Below are 27,359 nucleotides of genomic sequence, written 5' to 3' on the forward strand. Positions count from 1 at the left end.
ATCATTAGAATTTTGAGTGCAGAGGTCTAGTGGTTATGTGCTATTTGTTGTATGATTTCCCAGTCAAGGGAGCAATTATCAGGTGTGTTGATAGGGGGATCCAAAAAGCCAAGATGTCAGCTGCAACATACACACAAAGAGATGGGCCTTGAATCATGGCATGATCATCGTGACTTACACTCCTGGCAATAACCCCTTTCAGGTCAATCAGTCAAGCTGCTTGTTACCACCACCCGCCAAGCAAGTCCCTGTAGAAGTTGGATTTGGGGTATCTCTTGCAGGCAAACCATCTCGCCGAGCAGGCCCATAGATCTGCTGCAACAGCTGACGCTCAGAAGTCCACCAAGACAGATCCTAGAAGATAGTCCACATGGAACATCTGGTGTCATCCCAAAGGTGCTTTTTTTCAGGAGGCAAATGGACTTTCTGGTTTTTCTTTGAAGATGTTTCGGTTCTCATCCAAGAAGCTTCCTCAGCTCTGATTGGATGGTGGGGAATGGAAGGATTTATATTCCTTGCAGACAGCTGGTCATTTGCATCGTTTTAGAAGGCACTTGGAGGTTTATCTGTGCCCTGGGGGTGGGGGGAGGTCACCTGAGTTCCTGTAGTCTGCAATTTTTTCTCTGGAAATCCATTCCTCCTCCCACACCATTTGAAGGGTGTTCATCCCAAATTGCATAGCTAAAACATCTGTAGAGATTCTCGGTCCTCCAGGTCATGATTGTCCCAAAGGTCCTTTTTTCAGGAGGCAACTGGACTTTCTGGTTTTTCTTTGAAGATGTTTCGCTTCTCATCCAAGAAGCTTCTTCAGCTCTGACTGGATAGTGGGGGAATGGAAGGATCTAGTGTCATCTAACACAGGAACATCATTCGATATCGGGGAGCCCCCTTTGGGTTATCTTAGAAATGGACCAATCACTTTGGGAAGCCACCTCCTGGCCAACATCACCTGTCCACCGCTACACCCATCAGGCCTTCAAGACCCTGGCTAGGTGGCTAAGACGCTGAGCTTGTCGATCGGAAAGGTCTGCAGTTCGGCGGTTCAAATCCCTAGTATAGGTCTCCTGCGTGAGCAAGGGGTTGGACCAGATGACCTCCGAGCAGGGGTGAAATCCAGCAGGTTCTGGAGAACCAGGAGTGGAAAATTTGAGTAGTTCGGAGAACCGACAAATACCACCTCTGGCTAGCCCCCGAGTGGGGTTGGAATGGAGATTTTGCAATATCCTTCCCCTGGAATGGGGTGAGAACAGAGATTTTGCAATATCCTTCCCTCAGGAGTGGGAAGGGAATGAGGATTTTACAGTATTCTTCCCCCAGGAGTGGGGAGGGAATGGGGATTTTGCAGCATCCTTCCCCTGCCACGCCTACCAAGCCACACCCACCAAGCCATGCCACGTCCACCAAGCCACGCCCACAGAACTGGTCGTAAATCAATTTGGATTTCCCCGTCCAACTCCGTTACTGTTATAAAGCCGTTACCTTCTCACTTCCAGGTGCCACCAGAATCTTACCTGTCTGTGTAAAAGCAGGGGAGGGGGAAGTCGGGAGACAGACTAAGAATGGAAACTTTTTCTCGCTTGGGTGGGCGGGCGCGGGAGAGAAAGCTAGCTGGAAGGGAAGTCATCGCGGGAAGCGTTCCGGAGGCTCGGTTGCGCGCACTTTGCGCCTCTTGCTGCGCGTCTGGGGGAGGGGGCGAGGGAGGGAGGGAGGGGCTAGGAGCTGGACACGCCCTTCCTCCGCTGGCCACTGGGTCCCCCGGGCGCCCGGTGGCTTCTTCAGCACACCTGTCGCCAGCTCGGCCAGCAGGGACGGCGCCGTCTGGGGCACCTGTCATGCTCTCGGGCCTCTGCACGGCGCTTGCGGGGCTGCTGCTCCTGCCGCTGCTGGCGAGGCTGGCGTGCTCTTATTTCTTCCAGGACTTGTGGTTCTTCTTGAAGCTGATGGCCGTGGGGCGGCGGGCCAGGCGGGGCGCAACGCGGCGCCCTTCGTCCACCTTGCTGGAGGTGTTCGGGCAGCGAGCGCGCCGGGCGCCCGAGAAGCCGCTCCTGCTCTACCAAGACGAGGTCTACACCTATCAGCAGGTGGAGCGGCGCAGCAACCAGGTGGCGCGGGCTCTGCGGGACCAAGCCGGGCTCCGGCAGGGCGACGGAGTGGCCCTTTACCTGGGCAATCAGCCCGCTTACCTCTGGATCTGGCTGGGCTGCGCCAAGCTGGGCTGCGCCCTGGCCTGCCTCAACTGCAACATCCGTGGACGGTCGCTGGTGCACAGCTTCCAAGCCAGCGGGGCCAAGGTCCTGCTGGCCGACCCAGGTGAGGAGAGGGTGTCCTTTCCCTTCTCCAGGGTTGGGTGTTGGATCTCCATCCGCTCAAGCCCCAGCTAGGTGCGTGGGTAGGGTTGAGGCTGGGGAAAAGGCTGGAGAGGACCAGGTGATGGAGAGACCTCTACTGGGTTCCTAGCCAAGCCCCCAATTCTGAGGGCCCCGGGAAGGAGGGTCAAGGGGAGCCTCCCCTTCTCAGAGGCTTTTAAAGCCTTCTGAATCGGAGAATGAGAACTTCGTGGGGACCTTCTCCCACCTTTGCTGTCCGTGGTCCTGGAATTGTCCCACTAAAAAGGGAGATTTATTAAAGGGAGAACTTTCGAATCTGCATCCTCAATTTGGGATTTTCAGAAGAATAGGGTTGGAAGGAACTTTGGAGGTCTTCTAGTCCAGGGGTCTCCAACCTTGGTCCCTTTAAGACTTGTGGACTTCAACTCCCAGAGTTGAAGCTGGCTGAGGAACTCTGGGAGTTGAAGTCCACAAGTCTTAAAGGGACCAAGGTTGGAGACCCCTGTTCTAGTCCAACCCCCTGCTCAAGCAGGAGACCCTGTACCATTTCAGATAAATGGCTGTCCAATATCTTCTTGAAAATCTCCAATTTTGGACCACCCACATTTTCTGAAGGCAAGTCATCCCACCAATTAATTGTTCTAACTATCCAGAAATGTCTCCTTAGTTCTAGGTTGCTTCCCTCCTTGGTTAATTTCCATTTCCTTGATTTTAAATCTGTGCGGCTTCATTCTCCGTATCAGTAGTTCAGATTAGGTGTTCAATTGTACTGAAGGACACAAGACTATATCTTCATATATGTCACTGAACAATTGCACCAGTTTTCCTTTCTCATTATTTAACACAACTATTTTATTTTTTTTCCGTTCTGCATGGGGATCAGCTAAGCAGAAAGACTAAGCATAGGGATGTTGGACAGGGAACAAAATAAAGGCAGTCCATGAGACACACTTTAGAGGACACTGATTTAACCGTAAAGATGTTATGTTTTTAAAAGACTTATATCTTATGTACCGTAACCCAGAAAAAAAGAGGGATCACAAAACAGCAGCGGAAACACTGAAAAACTATGGAATCATTACATAAAGTCCTGTGCCACCCCACCCCCAAACAAAATACTTTACTACACCTTTATTGGATCCCAGCCTCACTCTACTCCAACGCTAGTTGTTGTTGTTAGTTGCGAAGTCATGTCCCACCCATCGCAACCCCATGGACAATGTTCCTCTAGGCCCTCCTGTCCTCTACCATCCTCTGGAGTCCATTGAAGCTCATGCCAACTCCAGCTTCAGTGACTCCATCCAGCCACCTCGTTCTCTGCCGTCCCCTTCTTCTTTTGCCCTCAATCTTTCCCAGCATTAGGCTCTTCTCCAGGGAGTCCTTCCTTCTCATTAAGTGGCCAAAGTATTTCAGTTTCCTCTTCAGGATCTGGCCTTCTAAAGAACAGTCAGGGTTGATCTCCTCTAGGATTGACCGGTTGGATCGCCTTGCAGTCCAAGGGACTCCCAGGAATCTTCTCCAGCACCAGAGTTCAAAGGCCACAATTCTTTGGCGCTCAGCCTTCCTTATGGTCCAAATTTCACAGCCATATATTGCAACTGGGAAAACCAAGATCTAATTCTTCAAGCCTTCCAAAATGGTAGGAAAGGGAGCTGCCAGATCTAAGGGGAAGATCACTGTACAGGGCAGGGGCTTTTTACAGAGAACTTTCCAGTTCTCAATAGATCACATTTAAAAGAAGGGACCTGGAGCGAATCCATTCTATGTGACCTGGCGGAACAGGCAGATACCCTCAGGGAGAAACAGTCCCAGTAATAACTTGACCACAAGCCATTTCAGGTTTTAAAAGTGATAACCAGTCCTTTGAAGTACAGGTTGAATTGAAGTTGCCAGACTTGGGGGATTTGTCCCTTGCCTTTAAAGTTCTCAAAAAAGGCAAGCATAAAGTGAATAGGACTTAATTCATCCTTCTCACCTGCAAGCCAGAGGGTTGGAAAAGAAAAAAGCACAGAAAATGTGATTGCTTGGCCTGGTGCATCATTTGTTAAGTTTCGGAGAAGAATGGATGCTCAGACAAACCGTAGAATGATACCTGTTCATGGGAACAGAGACCCTGTGGACTCGCTTAGAGGGATGTCTACATCAGATAAAATTTGATACTGGTATTCAGTCTGAATTTGCAGTATAATTGGATCCAGACTTCTGGTTCTGAAAACTGATATGATTCAGATGTCTGAATCGTTTTGGAAAGAAATACCACATCCAGAAGTATTTGAATCCATCGGGATATTTTTGGAGGCACCCCATATTATTCAGCGGTTCAGACCCACTTGGACAGTTTGGAGGACTAATTCAATTCAGAGATTTTATTTTCATCAACAACTCACTTTGCTTTGCAATTTTTTTTACATGTGCAATGAAAGAGAGGGAGAAAGAGAGAGAAAGGAAGGAAGGAAGGAAGGAGGGAAGGAAGGAAGGAAGGAAGGAAGGAAGGAAGGAAGGAAGGAAGGAAGGAAGGAAGGAAGGAAGAAAGAAAGAAAGAAAGAAAGAAAGAAAGAAAGAAAGGAGGGAGGGAGGGAGGGAGGGAGGGAGGGAAGGAGAGAAAGAAAGAAAGAAAAAAGAAAGAAAGAAAAGAGAGAGAGAGAGAGAAAGGAAGGAAGGAAGGAAGGAAGGAAGGAAAGAAAGAAAGAGAAAGGGAGAAAGAAACGGGAGAGAGGGAAAGAAAGAAAGGGAGAAAGGGAGAAAGAAAGAAAGAAAGAAAGAAAGAAAGAAAGAAAGAAAGGGGGGAGAGAGAAAGAAAGAAAAGAAAAAAAAGAAAAAAAGAAAGTCTGATTAAATCACTTTCCTGTTGTAAGATAACAGCTTTATACTTTCACATTGTCCTGTTAAATGGGGAAAAGAGACTTTATCTGAGGCAGCTCCATTTTGCCACTAATTTAACTTACTATATCTTTGTCTAGAGGCTGAAAAGAAGAATTAATTAACAAATCCTAGATTTGTTTTGGACATTCGGGTCCAAAGAGCAACTCAAGACTGCACTGAATAACCACATAAGCAACTCTTTTGTAATAATAGGTTACCAGGCATTTTCCAGCTGCATTATTACAACAACCTGGGTGCCAACGGTCATGTCCTATTGGGGCTTATAGGAATTGTAGTCCCCAAATCTGGAGGGCAGCAGATCACCCCTGATCTAGCCCACCGTGGCACTCAAGATGAAACCTGCCCTTTTCTGCATATTCCATCCGATCGGAACTTGCAGGATGTAAGCAGCGATATGTCAGCCTTGCCGACTCTTTGTGCTGATTGATTTACACAAGCCGCAGTATATTATTAATGACTTATTCTCTTGATAAAGCTTTCCAAAAAAGAGAACAATGCCACCGTGGCTCTTTTTGGCAAAGTTTCACGAGCCGTAGAACAGAAGCACAGGAATAATCTGCAGAATTATTGTTGGTGTCATTATAGGAGTCTTTAAAAAAAAAAACAGTGCATCAAAGAGCAAAGAAATTCCCTGGGATATTGACTCATCCTCACCTAGGAAATAGCTTAGCTCACTTAGAGATGGGTAAGGCGGGGGACGCGGTGGCTCAGGGGCTAGGACGTTGAGCTTGTCGATCGAAAGGTCGGCAGCTCAGTGGTTCGAATCCCTAGTGCTGCCGTGTAACAGGGTGAGCTCCCATTACTTGTCCCAGCTTCTGCCAACCTAGCAGTTTCGAAAGCATGTAAAAATGCAAGTAGAAAAAATAGGGACTACCTTTGGTGGGAAGGTAACAGCGTTCCGTGCGCCTTTGGCGTTGAGTCATGCCAGCCACATGACCACGGAGACAACGACTAGCATGTATGTGCGAGGGGAACCTTTACCTTTACCTTTAAGGTGGGGGAAGTAGGGGAGCCCTTTCATTACAATGAAGATAAGGCGTTATGCAACTTCAGCGGCTAATACTGCTCCAAATGTATTGTCAAAATAAGATAACTTTGTCATTTTTTTTTACTGTGAGCACAGCAGCCCAAATGAAATTCTGTCGCCTGCTCTTCAAGAGACAGTCTATATCTACCCAAGCACATACATAACACACATATACACATGCTATACGCCAGGGGTGAAATGTAAAATTTGTTACTATCGGTTCCATGGGCGTGGCTCGGTGGTGGTGGGTAATGTGACTAGGTGGGTGTGGACAACTTTTTATTATTATTATTTTTAAAAGCATTTTTTCTACAACCTCTTCGGCCGAAGAGGTTGTAAAGAAATGCTTTTAAAAGCCTCTGATGATCAGGCAACTCAGCTGGGATCACCAGAGGAGCCTTTTAAAAGCATTTTTTACAGCCTCTTTGGCCGAAGAGGTTGTAGAAAAAATGCTTTTAAAGGGGTCCGACGATCCCAGCTGAGTTGCCTGAACCCTATAAAAGCATTTTTTTACAGCCTCTTCAGCCGAAGAGGCTATAGAAAAAATGCTTTTAAAAGGTTCAGACGATCCCAACTGAGATTTTTTTTTCTTTTAAAAACATTTTTTCGGCCGAAGAAAAAATGCTTTTAAAAGTTAAAAAAAAAAAACCTCTGATGATCGCGCGGCTCAGCTGGGCATGTTGGGGGTGGCAGGGATTTTTGCTACTGGTTCTCCGAACCACCCATCGTCATCACTACCGGATCTCACGATCCGGTCCAAACCCCTGCTATACACATACAGAAATATATACCTGTACCATACCCATATATACATACATGGTTCTAGGTCAATGTATCTGTTGATGGAATTGCTTGTGGAATGCTAGGCTTTGATAAACTCACATGCATGGCGGCTGGTAACGTGGACAATGATTCTTGTATTGCTCCTTTGTTCAAACTTGGAAACCACTGTTGGACTTCTTGTTAGAGACCAGAAGAAATGAAAATTTAATTTTGGGATTCGAGAGTTAGAAATGTTTATGCTTACAGAAATACTGTGTCTTACTGTTGATTTTAGATTAAGAGGTTAATGTATTTTATACCTGTATTTTCACCGAAGAAAATTGGAAATCATTCTTCCTTTTTTCTTTTTCTCTTTTTCCCCCTTTTTTTTCTTTCCGTTTGCGTTCCTGGTTTTGTTCTTTTTAACTTCATTTTCCCCTAATACTTCTTTCGTGCCTGTTTTGTGTTTTACCCTTTGCGGAAACTTAATAAAAAATAAACTAAAATAGAAGAAAGGATATTTTGCAATTACCCTTGGGAAGGTCATACCTTTAATCATGCATGACTGAATAAACCCCACCTGGCTAGGCTCACAACTTGGTGCTAAGCTATTTTTTTTATTTTTTTTTTACATTTATATCCCGCCCTTCTCCGAAGACTCAGGGCGGCTTACAGTGTATAAGGCAATAGTCTCATTCTATTTGTATATTTACAAAGTCAACTTATTGCCCCCCCCAACAATCTGGGTCCTCATTTTACCCACCTTATAAAGGATGGAAGGCTGAGTCAACCTTGGGCCGGGCTTGAACCTGCAGTAATTGCAGGCTGCTGTGTTCTAATAACAGGCTTCTTACCAGCCTGAGCTACCATGGCCGCTATAAACCATATTTTCAGCCAAATAGCTGAATTCATGCAAGGCTAAATGCCCCCACAAAACACTCCAAAATGCCTTCCCGTGACCTGTCCATCCAGGCAGTACTTTTGATGACAGGACCATCAAGATGTCTATGCAGATTCTCAGTCATCCAGCTCATGGTTGTCCAAAGGTGCTGATGACAGGTGCTGAAGAAGCTTTTTGGATGAGAAGCGAAATGTCTTCAAAGAAAAAAACAGAAAGTCCAGTTGCCTCTTGAAAAAGCAACTTTGGGAGGACTATCTAGTAAGAAAGCACAGGTCTTGATGAATCAATTCCCTACTTCCTTCTTAACATGATAACTTCTCTTCTTCTCTTCAAAGACTTAAAAGCATCCATTGAAGACATATTGCCCACCCTGAAGCAAGAAAATGTGCTTGTTTATTTCTTAAGTAGAATGTCCAACACTGAAGGGGTGAACAGTTTCCTTGACAAGATAGAAGCTGCTTCAGATGAGGCTGTTCCAGAGTCTTGGAGATCAGATGTCACTTTCAAAAGCCCCGCCATGTATATTTATACCTCTGGAACTACAGGTAGTGTAAAAAAAAAGTAAATTGGCTTCTGCTTTCTTTAAAAAAAATTGGACGTGGTGATTGGGAATAATGGAAGATATTCAACATATTTGGGAGAATATCATCTTGGTAAACATCCTCCTCCTAGCTAAGGAAGACAACTCTTAATGTATTTTTAGTAAGAAGTTCAACTGAACGTTGAATCCAATAATTTAAATACTCGCAGGTAAATTCATGTGTACAGGGGAAAGTGTAGAAATACGGATGGATGGATGGATGGATGGATGGATGGATGGATGGATGGATGGATATGATGATAGATAGATAGATAGATAGATAGATAGATAGATAGATAGATAGATAGATAGATAGATAGATAGATAGATACTATGAGCGAGCTAGAAAGACAATATAGATAGATAGAATGAAAGATATAAAGATAGATACTAGAGATAGATAGATAGATAGATAGATAGATAGATAGATAGATAGATAGATAGATAGATAGATAGATGATGGAGGGAGGGAGAGACGGGGGAGACAGAGAGACAGAGAGAGAGAGAGAGAGAGATAGGGATAGGGATGGATGGAGAGAGAGAGTCAGGGAGAGAGAGGGATGGATGGATGGATGGATGAGTGGATGGATGGATGGAGAGAGAGGAAGACATAGCTAGATAGGGAGGGAGGGAGTGGGAGAGAGAGAGAGAGTGTGCGATAGATAGACAGACAGACAGACAGACAGACAGACAGACAGATAGACAGACAGAGGATTTCTCTAAGACTTGCTGTTTAAATTAGAATAACTCCTTTCAACACGATAAAGTGCTTTTTCGTGTATATTCCTTCAAAAATAGACGTATAAAGAAGATATACGACAGACGAATCAAACTATCCCCAAATTAAATGATAAATATTGCAATGCACAGATGCTACCGAATGACCTCCCTAAAGGAACGGGTCACTCAGTTCACATTCTTGGGAAGTCAACTAACTTGTTTTTTCCCCAACCTAGGTCTCCCCAAAGCGGCCGTGATTACTCATCTCCGTGTATTATTGGCTTGTGGTTTGATCACACTGAGCGGCGTCAGTTCAGAGGACATCATTTATACAACTCTGCCCTTATACCACAGCTCTGCCCTCTTGCTTGGAGTAAATGGTTGCATCATGCAAGGTAAGAAGCCTATATATAGATCCGCAAGATCCATCTTGACAATCACATGGTCTTAAACACTTAGAGGTGGAGCTCTTGCCTCACAATCAGGAGGTTGTGAGTTCGATCCTAGGTAGAGGCAGATGTAGGGTCTCCTGCTTGCTTGGGCAGGGGGTTGGCAGGGGTCTCCAACCTTGGGAACTTTAAGACTTGTGGACTTCAACTCCCAGAGTTCCTCAGCCAGCTTTGCTGGTCATTGTTTGTCTTGAGGGTCACACAGAGCTTTGCCATCTTAGATTCTGTATTCAATCGATTTTCAGAAAAGATTGTTTTGTTGAAGAGGTTGAGATGTGGAGACTCTAGAAAGAGTGCAGAGAAGAGCAACAAAGATGATTAGAGACTGGAAGCTAAAACATATGATGAATGGTTGCAGGAACAGGCTAGTCTAGTGAAGAGAAGGACCAGGGGAGATACAATAGCAATCTTCCAGTATTTGAGGGGCTGCCACAGAGAGTGTCAGGCCTGGAAACCATACTAGGCCTTAGGTTTCCAGACGCTGCCACATTTTTCCCCTGAGGGGAAGAAGGAGGGTTGAGGGGTATGGTAACATTCTTCAAGCGGTCAAGGTCGGATTGTGTTCACATCTGCAGAAGGAGTGGCAAGAAGAGGTTTCGAATAAACTGGGAGAATGGAACATGGTCCCATGTGACCAGCAAAGGGATTAGTGGGGTGGGACTCTTGGGGTTTGTATAACTGGGGAAAGAATCCGGAAGTTCAGTTTTGGAATTTCACTCATCATGTGCCAGTTTCCTTATGCTAGTAAAGAACTCTGAAAGACAATGGCTTCTGAATTTTTTTATGCAGAGGAGGTTTTTCTGGAACCTTGACAGAGAGGAGGGGATCAAGCTATTCCATCCATTCCAATGGATGGAAACTGATCAAGGAGAGATTCAACCTGGAAATGAGGAGAAATATTCTGACAGTGAGAACAATCAACCCATGGAACAGAAGTTGCCTTTAGAAGTTGTGGGAGCTTCATCACTGGAAGCTTTCAAAAAGAGACTGGACTGCCATCTGTCAGAAATGGTGTAGGGTCTCCTGCTTGGATGAGGGGGTTGGACTAGATGACCTACAAGGTCCCTTCCAACACTGTTAAAACTGTTTTCTTCTTGACTCTTTTGGATGGTTTTCAATCAGCTTGGGTGGGGGGGAGAAACAATAGTCCTCCATCTTAGATCACTAGGCTTTTCAGTTCAGTAACTTCACAAGGGCCTCAGGGAAGAGATTCTTCTTCCCCTCACACGATGTGGATAGTCTGAATGGAAAAAAACGTCAAACCAACATTCTAAGTCTGTCACCCTGGGGAGCTTTCTTCTGAGCAAAATTTAGCTCCCTCCTTTCCATATTATCAGAAAGGGTCACACAATCATATCTTAATCTAAGATCGATTGTTTTATTAGATTTTATTGTGCTACCTTTTTTATGTAGCTAACCTATCAGCTAGCCTATTGTCAAACTGGCTAGGCTGGTTTGATGAGGAGAAAAATTGCTTTCTTGGACTGATTATCTTTTTCTGAAAGAAAGTACCCACATTTTACACAATTGATATTGCCATTAAGGGATGCATGGTTTAGGTTTTAAAATAATTAAATTACACTCATTTGTTTCATGCCATGAATGAGATTCATCAGTAATTTCCTTCCTTCCTTCCTTCCTTCCTTCCTTCCTTCCTTCCTTCCTTCCTTCCTTCTTTCTCATCTGTCATCTCTGTCTGTCTGTCTATCTATCTATCATTTGTTCACCTTTATTCTACGTTACCTAACTTTTCATTGTTTTTCACCTGTTTTCTCTCTTTAGAATATACAATTTGATGATTTATAGCCTCAGATTTTACTCATAAAGAGTAATTTAAATAAAATCCCCAAGTTTGTGCATTTGTAGGAGCTTGTGCAAGAACACCAACATCTCACTGAAGAGAAACCAAAATCTTGTATATCATGGCAAGCCTGCCAAGTTTGAACCAAGTTCGAAGTATGGACGTATTTAATCACATAGTACTGTCCCTCGGCAACCATGAGCTGCAGACTCTTGTTCTACAACAGGGAAGAGTTGCTCAGCAGATAGATATTGAACTGAATACAAACTGTAGAAGTTGCTCATGGTCTTCTATCGTACTTGGAGGTCTCCACCCAAAGAGACAACAAAGAGGGCATTGGGTAGGCCACTTAATGCATGGATAGATATAATGTGTACTTATTTCTCATTTTCCCTTCATTCCCAGGAGCTACCCTAGTATTACGCTCAAAATTCTCTGCTTCTCAGTTTTGGGACGATTGTAGAAAATACAAGGTGACCGTCATACAGTACATTGGAGAAGTGCTTCGTTATTTGTGCCATGTGCCCAAGGTAATCCTCATTTGACCTCCTTCCCCTTATCCCTGTTGGATATATCATCCCCATTCACCAAACAAATTACTTCCAACATGCAGAATAGAGTAAGGTGTGGTCCTTGGTGGTCTCTGAGCTTGGCTGTTTTCTTGCAGATGTTTCATTACCAAACTAGGTAACATTATCAGTGCACTTCATTACCTAGTTTGATTATGAAACTGTTGTGACTTAGGCTCACTTAGTCATTACAGGACACAATTAATCTCAAACAAAACTATTTTATTATAACAGCTGAGAATTACTTCACTCCCAGCTTAGTCCAAATTAATTTTAAAACAAATCCTTCAGAAAAAGTCCTTTGGCTTATCACAGACCTTTATCTTCTTTGACACCCTGCCAAAGGCCTTTCTTGGCAATGCCCCACAAAGTTCAGAAACAGGAAACGCTGACTGAAAAACAGATTTAGCAACGTTGCTTTCCTACGAAGAGCCCAAGAGCCTTTGCTGCTCTTTTAAGCCTTATGGGAGGGGCCAATCATCTCCTGCCCTTACTCCCAAGTCATCCTTTTTGCTTTAGCTGCTCTTGCCTCCTGGCAACTCTTCGCATGCATGCACTAGGAACAGGCTCCTCCTGTTCCTCTGCCTCTCTGCTATCCACCTCTGGAGGCTCCGGAGTCTGCACATCACTCCCAGATGGCCATGGACCTATTTCTGCCTCCGATGCAGAGCCCTTGTCAGGGCCTTCCCCTGACTCCAGGATTGCCCCATGGTCCTCCCTAGCTTCCTCACTGTCTGACTCCACTGCCAGCTCCACAGGCTGCTGGCAGACCACAATGGATACATCTGCAAGAAAACAACCAATCTTGGAGAGCATCAAGAACGCCACCGTTCAAACCGGAACTACGAATATTCTCTTCTAATAGAGGAAGATCTCTGGCGTCCTACTTTCCATCTCTCTTCCGATAATATTATATGCGTAAAAGGGTTAAGAGTAGAATATCCAAAGGGCACTCCCTATGGGACAGGGCATACTAATTACATTCAATATTGTTTTTAGCGGCTTTAGAATGTTCTGTGTCTTTTGATGTAGACAGATAGATAATATGGAGGTTATAAACAGTGAGTCCTCTTCCTTTTTTTTAACTCTTCCTTGTGGTTCTTGTCTCTCTCCCTGCACTTACCTGCATCCAAACGGGCTGCATGGGGATTCCTGGGAGGGGCAGGGTGGGGTGGGCGGGGCCAGCCAGGAGTGGGATTTGGGGGTTCTCTGGAACTTCACAGAATCTTAGCTAGAGGTTCTCCCGAACCTCTGCGAACCCCCAGCAGCCCACCCCGATGTAAAACCAAATTGCAAGTCTGAAAGTATTTTCTCCCTCCTTTTACTTTCTAGAAAACTAGAGAGGGTTTCTTCTGAAATGCTTTCCGCAGCTCTTTTCCATCCGTAGACTAAAATGCCTTTTTCATGACAGTCGTCTGGTCTACAGCTCTTCCACCTGTCTCCTGAAATCATTGCTACACTCCATTGCAGAATTTTCAGATGGTACATTTTTTAATACTATGATTTGTCCCAGGCAAATCAATAAACGTTCTGTTTAAGCATATTATGTACATGGGTGGAAAAAAATCCTAGTACAAAAACGCCTTCAGTCTAAGACAAATAGACTGCCCTTTTGGCCAAATGGATCCCAATACTGAAGATTTAACCATGTTTTGTCCAGCATATTGTTAAAAGTACAATAGTTGCATAAACCAAGGTAGTGCTCACCAGACTGAATAACACGTATTTGGGATAATGATGGGATAATACGATCCAAGGAGACATTGAATGGTGGAAGGTGCTTAGCCTGCAGGTGTTATAAATCTGTCCACTAAAGATTTTGTTATCTGGGAATTAAACTGGGAGGCAATTTCTATTATGGTAACAGGAAAAACAGGATTTTTTTGGACTTTCAGAAGTATTCATGCATACTACTATTGTATGCAACGTAGTAGTAATTGGTTACCACGTCTGAATAAATGGGTATGAATTTCTCAGGGCAGAGTTACACATAAGTGAACAATATATGTTGTACAGATGTTTATTTGCAGCAACAAATCCAAGCCATTTTGCTCCACATTTTCTCTCTCCCTGGCATAATTTTGCAGTGTGTTTCTTATGTGGTCATTTACACAGCCAGTGTTAATGGCAGCTGCTTTTACTTTTTTCCTTAACACACAAAAGGATTAATGAGAAACAAAAAACAAACAAACAAACAGCAGAACCGGAGGTTGATAATAGTCTGTTTCCCCTCCCTAGAGAAACTTTACTAGGTGGAAAAATTAATCTCAGAGGTCCACAATCAAAGGAGAAAAGGGGGCGAAAGCTAAGAAAGCTAAGAAAGGGGGGTTGGGGAAGGCAAACGAACTAATAGATTCATCTCTTCAATAGACCACGTTATTTAGAATTAGCCACTTTTATCAGTTTGGGTAAACTAAATTAACTAAAACAATACACCTTTTTTAAATTCTCAGTGGTGTGTAAGAAAGTGTCATGGAACACATGAACACACAGGCTTCCCAAGTGCTTCTACTTAATGCCTTAATGCACATTTAGTGAAGTCACGCTTTGTGGCTACACAGATGGAGTTAAAAAAAATTTCCGATAGTGCAGAAAGATTCACTTCTCGTTCAACCATTTTGCGTGCATACATCAACGATTGTCAGAAGGTGTCTTCGATTGAATCAAATGTACAGAGAATATTCAATGCACAATCATCTACATTGGCTGTAGATGATTATTGAGTTACTCTTCTTGGAGTAGTTTACTGTTTCCCTATTTTGGCAACTTCCAGTTTAAAGAGACGGGGGTGGGGGGAGAGGGAGGGAGGGAGGGAGAGTGGGGGGGAGAGAGATACTAAATCACTTTCCTGTTATAAGATCACAGCTTTGTACCTTCCTGTTGTCCTATTATATGGACACTCTATCCATAGAGGTAGCTCCTTTTTGGCCTCTAATTTACCTTACTATATCTCTGTCTAGAGACTGGAAAAAAGAATTAATCCTAGATTTATTTTGGACATCCAAGGGGCCCTTGGTGCTCTCTGAGTTTTTTTTTCCTTGCAGACGTTTTATTACCCAAACAAGTAACATTATCAGTGCTAGTAAGGATGTTTTACTACCCAAACGAGGTAACATCATCAATGCTACCGTGTTTTCCTGAAAATAAGACCCTCTCTTATATTTTTTTGAACCCTGAAATAAGCGCTTGGCCCAGGGGTAGGTTCTACTTATCTTTACTACCAGTTTGCAACGGGGCTGCCCACGCAGAAGCTTTCTGATGATGTCCGGGTCAGTGGGCAGAGCCTCCCACCGGTTTTACTACCAGTTCTTGCGAACCGGTCCAAACCGGGGACAACCCACCACTGCCTTCGCCTTATTGCCATGCGCTCAAAAGCCCGATTGGTCTTATTATCAGGGGATGTCTTATTTTGAGGGAAACAGGGTAGTAAGGTACTCCTTATTAGCACTGATGATTAGCATGACCTAGTTTGGGTCATGAAACACGTGCAAGAAAACAGCCAAGCTCAGAGAGCACCAAGGATCCCCTCATGTCAACCCTGAGCTACAAATGATTCTCCTTTATTGGTAGTTTTAGATGAGCTGAGATCAATTCCAACAGCTCTTAGCTATTCTGACCTCGGTCACTGCAGAGAATTCTGGGATTTGAACGCAAGACATCTGGAAGTCACACAGCTTGAGAAATATTGGGCTAGCTTCAATAGGAAAAACATTTTCTGTTCCTAAATAAAGATTCATTCATTCCCTCTGGTAAATCAGCACAGAATGCTTCTCTAACTGTGAGTGTTATGTTTGGGTATTGACGAGGCAGGAGACCAGGTTAGTGACAACAGCTCTTTAATAACGGGTGACCCAGCAAAAACTCTGGAGAAAAACCTCTCCTTATATACACTTCAGCCTGAGGCTGCATCCAATCAGAGACGAGATATTTCCCGCCTAAAACTCCCGCCAAAACTTACAGTAATACATTACACTCCTTCCCTCCCAGAAGGCACTTTGCCAATATTTGCATATTATTTCTCTACGTAGTCCTGCAGGTACGTGGGGCGTCTCCTGACTCTCCCGGACCTGCGCAGTTCACTTTCTGGAGTTGAGTCGAGCCTGCGGGAGGGACTTTTCGTTCCTCTGAGCTCCTCCTCCCGGCCATCCGGCCCTGGATTATTCGCCCGCTCGGACCTGCTGTCCTCTAGAGGGACCGGAGGGTGTCGCTGGACCTCGCCTGACTCAGATAAGTCTCTGTTTGGTTCTTTGCTTACGCTTCCTGTTTGTTCTCGGCTCCAGTCAGCTGTGGGGTTAATTAAATCATAGTCAGGGCTGGTCTCGCCTAATTCTGCCTTATCGCTCAATCTATTTCTTAATTGATCTATGTGGCGCCCAGACTCTGCCATCGTCTAATTCCACTAGATAAGATTTGGGGCCCGTTTTGTCTATGACTATCCCTCTCTTCCAGTTTGGGCCGTCGCTGTAATTATGTGCCCACACCGAGTCTCCTATGTTTAACTCTCGGATTCTATCTGGTTTTGTTTTGAACCCGTCCTGTACGTAGTTCGGGTGTAGCCGGTCTAGCGGGCACCGTAGCTTCCGGCCCATTAATAGCTCGGCTGGGCTGCGGCGGTGGCCACACAGGGGTCCTGTGTTGGACGGTTAGGAATGCGTCGATTTGTGCCTGCCAATCGCCGGGCCGCTTCGTGATAGCGCTTCTTCGCACTCGAACAAAACGTTCAGCAAGGCCGTTCGACGAGGGTGGAACGGCGCTGAGAGGGCATGTCGGATGCCCTCTTCAGCCAGGTACCCTTCAAATAATGCTGCGGTGAACTGTGGGCGTTATCGGACACGAGGGTGTCCGGTAGCCCGTGCGTGGCGAAAAGGTGTTTTAGTGCTGAGATGACAGCTCCGGTTGTGGATTTCATTAGGATGATCTCCAGCCATTTGGAGAATGCATCCACCACAATTAGAAATGTTTGGCCGTGGAAGGGCGGCAAAATCAATGTGTATGCGGGACCAAGGGCCTTGGGGTTTCTCCCACTCCAAAACTGGGGCCGTGGGTGGTAGTGGTCTGGATTCCTGACATACTTGGCATCGGCCAACCCTGTCACTGATTTCCCTGTCCATTAGGGGCCACCAGACATAGCTCCTAGCCAAACCCTTCATCCTCACAATTCCTGGGTGACCCTCATGCAGTAGTTCCAGGACTTTTTCTCAGCTTCTCTGGAACTACCACCCTATCCCCCAGAGCAGGCACCCCTTGCACAGACAATTCCCTTTTTCTTTACAAATCTCTAAAACGGTCGCCGCGCAGCGGCCATCCCTTTGAACCCAACCGATTACAGTTCTTAAAACAACGTCCGGTAGGAGGCCGAGCCACTTCCTGCGATGTGACTGGCCCCGAGTCCAAGAGTCAATCAGTAGAACGGGTGTGCCCGGGGTGGGGTCCTCGATTTCCCCTGGCAATGGGCATCTGCTCAATGCGTCCGCATGCCCCAGCTCCTTTCCAGGCCGATGCTGCAGCTTGTAGGAGTATGCGGCCAAAAAAATAGTCCATCTTGTCAGTCTAGGTGAAAGTGCTACTGGCGTTGGGCGGTCGCCAGCCAGTAACCCCAATAGCGGTCTGTGATCAGTGACAATTTCGAAATCTCTCCCAAAACGTATTCGTGAAATTTTTCACCCTGACACTATTAGAGCCTCCCTATCTAGCTGGCTGTAATTCCTCTCAGCCGGGGACATTGTTCGTGAATAGAACGCTATAGGGGCTTCAGTGCCGTTTGGGAGTCTGTGGCTAAGTACAGCTCCTACTCCATAGGGGGATGCATCACAAACCAATACTAACGGCAGTCTGTTGTTGTATTGTATTAACAGGCTATCGCTTGATAGCAAACTTTTTACTGCCTCAAATGCCCTATTCTCTGTCTTCCCCAAGACCAAACAGTGTTTTTCCAAGCAATTTATGCAGCGGTTCAGCAATGGTTGCCTTGTCTTTTAAAAACACGGCGTAAAGTTTACCAGACCCAGGAAAGCCTGAGTTCTGTCTTGTTTTTGGGTGCTGGGGCTCTCTTTATCGCCTTGACTTTGCTCTCAGTGGGGTGAATCCCTTTTTTGTCTATTCTATAGCCCAAAAATTCAACAGATTCGACCCCTATCTGACACTTGCTTGCTTTGACTTTTAATCCTGCCGACCTAAAAATGGCCAAAACTTTCCTTAATCGCTTCCCAGTTCTCTTAAATCTTCCCTGATACCAACACATCATCGAAATAGGGCACGACTCCTGGTAACCCTTGTAGGAGCCGTTCCATCAAATTTTGGAATAGCCCCGGGGCCACACTCACCCCGAACTGTAACCGGGTGCATTTAAAGGCACCCCGGTGCGTTACAATGGTCTGGGCTTCAGCTGTGCTAGCATCTACGGGTAGCTGTTGGTACGCTTGTGCCAAGTCTAATTTGGCGAAAACTTGTCCGTGCCTAGTGAGTGCAATAAGTGTTGCACTACTGGAACTGGGTAGGCGCTTTTGCAATGCTTTGTTCAAGGTAGCCTTGTAATCAGCGCAAATTCTTATGGACCCGTCTGGTTTTATAGGGTGACGATTGGCGTCTCCCATTTGGCATGGTCAACTGGCACTAGTATCCCTGGCTGACTAATTTATCTAACTCTTTGTCGATTTTAGGTTTGAGTGCAAAGGAACCCTCCTTGCCTTTAACCTAATGGGAGCTATTTGGGGTCTAAATTGAAGGAGATAGGGGTCCCCTTGTACTTGCCTAGGTGGTCCTCGAATACCTCTGCGAATTCCTCCATTAGGGCGTTTTGCAGGTTGCATCCGCTCCGGTGGATGCCAGTCACCCCATTCCCAACGCCCGGAACCAGTCTAGCCCCAGCAAGCTTGGCAAGGTTCCTCGACTAACGTGATGGGCAGGGTCTTCTTGTGTCCCGTACTTGACCTCGACGGTCGTTGTCCTCGAACAGGGATGCGGTTGCCCTGGTAATCCTGCACCGGGCCGTTGTTTCTGTAGCTTGCGCTTTGCGATGTCGGCAAGGCTTTCACAAAAGTGTCCCAGGACATGATTGTGATAGCTGATCCTGTGTCTACTTCCAGTCGGCACGGTACGCCTTCAATTGTCGGGTTTGTGAAGATCTTTTCTTCGATGCGGGTAGCTGCGTGGTCTATGGTAACAGTCATTCGGTTTGACTTCGCTCTTTCTTTCCTGGCCAATCGCGGTCGCCTTGCCGATCTCGCGCCTGATTGGCTGGTTTGAAATTTCGCGGAATGTGGGGTTTGCATCTCTGACTCAGAGCCGCTCTGATTGGCCGATTTGAATTTTGGCGGGAAGGTTGGGGTGCTCGGCAGACTTGAGCCAGGTGCCCTTCCTTTCACACCGCCGCAAATGGCGCCCTGAACTTACATCTTTGGCGCTGATGTCGCCCGCAACTTCCGCATTCCTCCGGGTCTTCCTTGTCGATTTTCCGGTGTAGTGGACTTCTTCCTCCTCTTCGCTGGTTGACTCACGATAGGTTTCTTCGTGGTGGACTGTGCTCGGCTTTGCGCCCGCCATCGGCGTGAGTCGCTTTTGTAAGGTGTCTGCTGCATGGTTGGACATCTCATGGGCTCTGGCTTCGTCCAGAGCGTTTGCCAATGTCAGGTTGCTCTTGGCTAGCAACCGTCTCCTCAAACGGATGTCTCTGACCCCCCGTATAAGTTGTTCCAGCAGCTCTTCGTCCAGATCGCGGTACTCGCAATGCTTGGAGGCTTGTCTCAGGGCTGCCATGTAGTCGCTGATAGACTCGCCTTCTTGTTGCCTGCGCTCCCCAAACTCGTACCGTCGAACGTATTTGGACGGGGCCGGTGCGAAGTGATTCTTCAGGAGGGTCTGAAGGGTCTGCCACGACACGGAGTGTAGCGGTGTTGGCTCCGCCAGGGCTTCTGCGACGGCGATGACTGCGGACCCACAGTGGCTTATGAAGTAAGCCCGTTTGCGGTTGTCGGAGACTCCCTGTAGCTCGTTTGCCTCCAGGAAACTTTCGAAACGGGTCATATATATTCCCCATTTCTCCTGGGCAGGGTCAAACGGAGCGGGTGGCGTGTAGCCGGTCATCGCTGCATTCGCCATCACCTTGCTGGGTTTGATTCTCGTAGTGAGTTCAGCTCTGTTCTGGTGCTCTGCCTCAAGATCCCACCTCGTCGCCAATGTTATGTTTGGGTATTGACGAGGCAGGAGACCAGGTTAGTGACAACAGCTCTTTAATATAGTGTGACCCAGCAAAACTCTGGAGAAAAACCTCTCCTTATATACACTTCAGCCTGAGGCTGCATCCAATCAGAGACGAGATATTTCCCGCCTAAAACTCCCGCCAAAACTTACAGTAATACATTACAGTGAGGCTGAAAGCTTTTTAATTTGTTTGTTCTCTACCGAGAAATCTTTTACGCTCTTCTAAAATGGCGGTCGCTTTCTTTCTAGAAAGACAACGACCAGAACCACATGGTTAGACTTGCTGTGGGTAACGGCTTACGGGCTGATATTTGGAGGGAATTCATCCGAAGATTTGGAGACATGCGTATTTTTGAGTTCTACGCGGCCACCGAAGCCAATGTTGGATTTGCTAATTACAGTGGGAAAATCGGAGCTGTGGGAAGATTGAATTACTTCCACAAGGTAAGAAAAAGTAAAGATGTATATTCTTTTAACTTGTTTTTTTTTTATTTGCATTTATATCCCGCCCTTCTCCGAAGACTCAGGGCGGCTTACACTATGTTAAGCAAGTCTTCATCCATTTGTATATTATATACAAAGTCAACTTATTGCCCCCAACAATCTGGGTCCTCATTTTACCTACCTTATAAAGGATGGAAGGCTGAGTCAACCTTGGGCCTGATGGGACTTGAACTTGCAGTAATTGCAAGCAGCTGTGTTTATAACAGACTGTCTTACCAGCCTGAGCCACCAGAGGCCCTATTTATCAATTATTATTCTTTTCCCCAGCATCCATCAGTGGTCAACCATGAACTTCCTTTGAAAAGTAACTTGTATGGGGCTTTCCTAAAAATGTCATTATTGTAGATAAATCTCTGTTATCTATTATCTAATACCACTCTGTAAAGCCTTAGTAAGACCACACCTAGAGTACTGCATCCAGTTTTGGTCACCACACTATAAAAAAGATGTTGAGACTCTAGAAAGAGTGCAGAGAAGAGCAACTAAGATGATTAGGGGACTGGAGGCTAAAACATACAAAGAACGGTTGCAGGAACTGGGCCTGGCTAGTCTAGTGAAGAGAAGGACCAGGGGAGACAGGATAGCATTTATTGGACCCTATTTATTTATTGGACCCTATTTCTTAAATAACAATTTTTAAAAATGTTCTAAGATTGCAGCACTTAAACTTATCTGGAGAGATGGCAACAGAGGTGGGTTTCAGCAGGTTCTGACCAGTTCTGGAGAACCAGTAGTGGAAATTTTGAGTAGTTCGGAGAACCGATAAATACCATCTCTGACTGGCCCCGCCCACATCTATTCTCTGCCTCCCGAGTCCCAGCTGATCGGAAGGAAATGGGGATTTTGCAGTAACCTTCCCCAGGATTGGGGAGAGAATGGAGATTTTACAGTATCCTTCCCCTCGAGTGGGGTGGGAATGGAGATTTTACAGTATCCTTCTCCTGCCACGCCCACCAAGCCATGCCATGCCCACCAAGCCACACTCACAGAACCGGTAGTAAAAAAATTTGAAACCCACCACTGGACTGCAAATGTACAAAGAAAAAAAAAGCATTTGAAATCTCTGTGTTAAACCCCTAATATACCAATGGTCTATGCTTTCCTTAGAAAATAGTACAATACGAACTCATTAAGTATGATGTGGAGAAAGATGAACCTGTCAGAGATGAAAATGGCTATTGCATAAAAGTTCCTAAAGGTACCTATGTTTTGATATCTTTAATTACCACTGAGATTCGGCACCAAATAACATGCTTCGAACTGTCTTTAGAAGAATAGAATAGAATAGAATAGAATAGAATAGAATAGAATAGAATAGAATGGAATGGAATGGAATGGAATGGAAGGGAAGGGAAGGGAAGGGAAGGGAAGGGAAGGGAAGGGAAGGGAAGGGAAGAGAAGAGAATTCTTTATTGGCCAAGTGTGATTGGATACACAAGGAATTTGTCTTTGGTACATATGCTCTCGGTGTACATAAAAGAAAAGATACATTCATCAAGAATCATAAGGTACAACACTTAATGATAGTCATAGGGAAATAGTCAATATACAGTAAATCTGAGAGAGAGCTGGAACGCCCACTAGTGGGCGGTAGGGACCAGGTTGACTACCACTGGTTTAGTACAATATGTAAATAAGAATCTAGAAAAGTAAAGCTATTAGTGTTAGATAATTTAATGTAAATAAAGAAAAGTGGATAAGAAAGAAAATAAAATAACGAATGTAATATGGGGGGGAAAGGTATAAAAGCGAAAGAAGACCACTAAGAAACGCTGTTTAGAAATAGGAAATATTTATATGTTATATGTTGTGTGTTTGTCAGACTGTGTATCACATTAAAACAATTAAAAAAAAGAAAATATTAATTTAGTTTTGGGGTACTGCAAATGCCACATGGAGTATGTTAACTTTGGGGGCGGGAAGAAAAAGTTCGCTTTGGTATAAAAATGGACAGATATGAGATATTCATTGTTGTTGCTATGTTTTTGTCAGGGACCGAATTTTCGCAGGGAGGCCTACAAGGCATCCAGGCCGTCTGTTTCACTATTCAGCTGACTTTCTTTATCGTTTTGTTTGAGTTTTGCGTTCCTCCTAGGTGAAGTGGGGCTCTTAGTTTGCAAAATCACCCAGTTGGCTCCATTTAGCGGTTACGCCGGATCGAAGACCCTCACCGAAAAGAAGAAGCTAAGAAACGTTTTTCAGAATGGTGATGTATACTTCAACAGTGGAGACCTCTTAATGATTGATCGTGACAACTTTATTTATTTCCATGATCGCGTTGGAGATACATTCCGGTTTGTTTGTTTCTCTCTCTCTCTTTCTTTCTCTCTCTCGCTCTGTTTTGTCTTCCTGTCAGCAGGAAATACGTATAGATAGATCATTATATTTTGAAATGTGGCAGCCTCTGTCTCAGCATTGAAGTTGTAGTTTAATATTTAAGGCAGGGGTCGGCAACCTTAAATGCTCAAAAGAGCCATTTGGGCCCGTTTCCCAAAGAAAAGAAAACATCAGGAGCCACAAAACCCTTCCTATGCCTGACTATTTCCCGAGCAGCCATAAAACGAGCATATGTAGTTGAATTAAACATTCTGTTTTCTTCTGAAACTTTTCTTTTCTTGGATTTATCCGTGGTTGGCCTACCGGAAGTCGAAAAGCTCAATAAATTGTGTGCTGGCGGGTGTCGCACATTGGTGGTTGTGACGCATATTTTGAGCGACGGGGAGCCGCAGCAGAGGGATGAAAGAGCCACATGTGGCTCCAGAGCCATGGGTTGCTGACCCCTGATTTAAGGAGTCAGTCAATTCCAGCATACTGAAAGAGCACTATGGATTTGTAGTCAGATGGTCTAAAATATTTGTCAGGGTTCCAAGGAACACCCCCAACAAAATAAAGCTCTGAGGCTTGAGGTTCCTCAAAGTTCCAGTTTATTAGAGATGCCATGTTGGCACAGCTGGGAAAACCCGAAACTGAAAGCTTCCAGGTTTTCCACACCCAGTTGACAGTTCACAGCCCTGCCCCACACCCACAAGTTCATCACATTGTCCAATTAACTCTTCACACTCAATTGGATACAATCTTCAGGCAGTTTCCATCAGATGCAGGATGTCCTTGAATACGGAATGCTGTTATGACTAACTTTCTACCACTCTAACAACAGCCCCCTCCCAACTTCCCCAACTAAAATATGTGGCAGTTAAAAAGCAAAAAAGAAAATTGCCTTCCAAAACTGACAATATTAATGCTGAAGGCTAAGCATTGATATTGCACATGGCAGCACCATGTGATGGCACCCCAAAACTATAGTTTGGACTAGACATCTTAGCAATAGCATCCTCTGAAGCTGCTCTCCAAGGTAGAATGAGCCTTTCGTAACCTGAGGGTATATCTTTTCTTGCTAGAGTTGTATCTTCTGGATAGTTCATCGATTCTAGAAAAGGATCGATTGATCAGCCCTGGATTGATAGCCTTCCTCACCCTGGTCCCCCTGATACACTTCTTAAATTTGAGTTTCCCCCTCTAGCAGGTGCTTGGGACTCATTTAGGATAGTAGTATTTTAAGTATCTGTGAATTTTAAAATGAATTCTGTTCCCTTAGATGGAAAGGAGAAAATGTGGCCACGACAGAAGTTGCTGATACTTTAGGAGTGATCAACTTTATTCAGGAAGTGAATGTGTATGGTGTATCCGTGCCAGGTATGGAGTAAAGACAGAGAGAGGGAGGGAGGGAGGGAAAGGATGGAGGAAGAGAGGGAAGAAGGAAGGAAAGAAGGAAGCAGGGAAACAAGGAAGGAAAATGATGGAGGAAGGGTGAAAGGAAGGGAGGGAGGGAGGAAGGAAGGAAGGAAGGAAGGAAGGAAGGAAAGAAAGAGGGAAGGAAGGAAGGAAGGAAGGAGAGGGAGGGAAGGAGGGAAGGAAAGACGGAAGGAAGAAAAGGAAGGAAGGAAGGAAGGAAGGAAGGAAGGAAGAATGGACGGACAGGCAGAATTTCAATTGCATCATTATGGATGACATCTTAGCTTTTTTTTAACCATATTCGATGAACATCCCTGGGAAGATTCTTGTTTTTTGGTCCATTTGCCTAAAATTTCCTCTTTGATTTTGAAAATAAAAAAAACATTATAGTTAATACAAATACAACAAAATTGGGTTTCGTAGACCGAGTGGAAAAATGTTGAGAAAAGTCAATATTAATGGCATTTCTCTTGTAGGTCATGAAGGCCGCATAGGCATGGCATCCATCCGACTAGCAGATGGTTGTGAATTTAATGGGGAAATGCTCTACAAACATGTGATCGATTACTTGCCTCTTTACGCAAGGCCTTATTTTGTGAGGATTCAGGTAGGTCACCTTCCATCTATATATCTCACAATTTATTTTATTTATTTATTTTATTTTTATTTATTTTATCTGTCACAACAGTATATATAAGCATAAGCATGAAATAACTATACGATATATACGCATATATATAATCATAAGTATGTAATAACTATATGAAATTGGATAGAAAGTGCCAGTTTTTGCACTAGGGAACGAAAACCATTATTTTCATGGATGGCGCTGTATTGCATTGTTTGAAAGCTCTCAGAACTTGCGTAACTCCCATTGTGCTGTAATACAGGTAGTCCTCAATTTACAACCAATTTGTTTGGTGACCATTTGAAGTTCTCAACGGCTAATCATTGGGGGCCAATGATTCCCCAAGGCTTCTTCTCCCAATGCCCTCCAGGCAGTGGTGGGATTCAAGTAATTTTAACAACCGGTTCTCTGCCCTAATGATTTCTTCCAACAACCAGTTTGCCAAAGTGCTCGGAAAATTAACATCCGGTTCTCCTGAAGTGGTGCGAACTGGCTGAATCCCACCACTGCCTCCAGGCGTCCTGGGATCAATCCTCTGAATTCCCAGCACCCATACTAGACCAGTCTTTCTCCACCTCAACAACTTTAAGCAGTATGGACTTCAACTCCCAGAATCCTCCAGCCACCATGCTGGCTGGGGGATTCTGGGAGTTGAAATCCACCCATCTTGAAGTTGTTGTGGATGAGAAACACATTGCTAGATAGTTCAACTTCCAGCGTGGAGGTCTGCATGAGCATTGCATTTTGGGGGTTTGGGCACGCACGTACACACTCACACTCTGGACACTCGGTCCAGAAAAGGTTAGCCATCACTACCATAATCCCTTAGAGTCTGGGCAACTGAATGGAGCTAGCACAGTGTTTTCATGGCCGGATGCCCTTCCTGTTGCCAATGCAGAGTTTTGTTCAGCAGATAGATTCTCAGTGTGCCCAGAGAGAGAAATATCTGCCTCTACCTAGGATTGAACTCACAGCCTCCAGATTTGTGAGGCGAGAGTTCCACCTCTAGCCCACCGCACCACTCCGGGGATTATACTCTAATGATGGGTTCTTATTTAAGTAGTTGCATAACGGGGAAACACAAATCCTTATGTTTGGAAAGGAAGAGTAGAGTAATTATTTTTAAAGACCTTTATGCAACTGAGCATTGCTGTGCTGTTTCTTCTCATTTTAATAGGATGCTCTTGAGATCACGGGAACATTTAAATACCGGAAAGTGCAATTGGCACAAGAAGGATTCAATCCGGCAGTTGTCAAGGATGCCTTATATTTTGGGGATGATAAAGAGAAGGCATACGTACCCTTGACAGAAGATATCTATAACTTGATATGTAGCAACAGATGGAAACTATAGTGCTTCTGAACTTGTTGCTATTTTTTTTAAAAAGTATGTTGTTAAATAATTTTAGAAAGTTGTGAAAAATTGATTTTCAGTCCAATTGCACGTTTATGCCTAGATTTTTGAAATGGCCATGCCTAACTCGTTTGGCCAATATTTTAGAGATAGTGCCGATGACCTTGGAACAAAGCTGTTCTGTCCCCTCCAGACTGATCTGCTAATATCATGATATTCTACATGTTTGGGAATCCTTAAAAGTTAATAGCTTGTATAACCATAGATTGTTGATGCTGTGAGAATGGTTCCCATTTGGGCGTCTCTGATCATGTGCAAAATGAGGATGTTCCCACAAAGCAATAGCTGACTGGACCAACCCTGCAGGGGTGGGATTCCAAAATTTTAGCAACCTGTTCTCAGCCGGGTTGCTGCATGGCCATGGTGGGTGTGGCCCAGAGGTGGGTTTCAGCAGGTTCTGACCAGTTCTGGAGAACCGGTAGCAGAAATTTTGAGTAGTTCAGAGAACTGGTAAATGCCACCTCTGACTGGCCCCGCCCCCATTTATTCTCTGCCTCCTGAGTCCCAGCTGATCGGGAGGAAATGGAGATTTTACAGTATCCTTCCCCTGCCACACCCACCAAGCCATGCCATGCTCACCAAGCCACACCCACAGAACCAGTAGTAAAAAAATTTGAATCCCACCACTGGTTTACAGAGTCAGCCTATTGCCCCCAACAATTTGGATCCTCATTTTACCTACCTTGGAAGGATGGAAGGCTGAGTCAACCTTGAGCCTGGTGAAATGAATTTGAACTGCCAAATTGCAGGCAGCCAGCAGGCAGCAGAAGTAATCTGCAGTACTGCCCTCTAACCACCGTGCCACTGTGGCTCATATTATGCTTGAACATCTCTTGTTCTTTCCATCCTTTTTTTCCAGAATA

General features: G+C 44.9%; 1 protein-coding gene across 2 annotated transcripts; it reads left to right on the plus strand.

The window, feature by feature from the left end:
• Positions 1-1,832: 1,832 nt before the first annotated feature.
• On the plus strand, positions 1,833-26,436 carry SLC27A2 (solute carrier family 27 member 2). 2 transcript variants are annotated; one of them, XM_058156179.1, is made up of 10 exons: positions 1,833-2,310; positions 8,236-8,445; positions 9,437-9,595; positions 11,856-11,980; positions 20,468-20,662; positions 21,830-21,920; positions 22,818-23,016; positions 24,318-24,415; positions 24,931-25,061; positions 26,260-26,436. In XM_058156179.1, exons 1-10 carry the CDS (start codon positions 1,833-1,835, stop codon positions 26,434-26,436), a joined length of 1,863 nt encoding a protein of 620 aa, XP_058012162.1. The 2 variants fall into 2 exon arrangements, with proteins under 2 accessions (XP_058012162.1, XP_058012163.1); XM_058156180.1 differs by lacking the exon at positions 9,437-9,595.
• Positions 26,437-27,359: the final 923 nt, after the last annotated feature.

The sequence above is a fragment of the Ahaetulla prasina genome, chromosome 13 (genome assembly GCF_028640845.1).
Source record: "Ahaetulla prasina isolate Xishuangbanna chromosome 13, ASM2864084v1, whole genome shotgun sequence".
Taxonomy (NCBI): domain Eukaryota; kingdom Metazoa; phylum Chordata; class Lepidosauria; order Squamata; family Colubridae; genus Ahaetulla; species Ahaetulla prasina.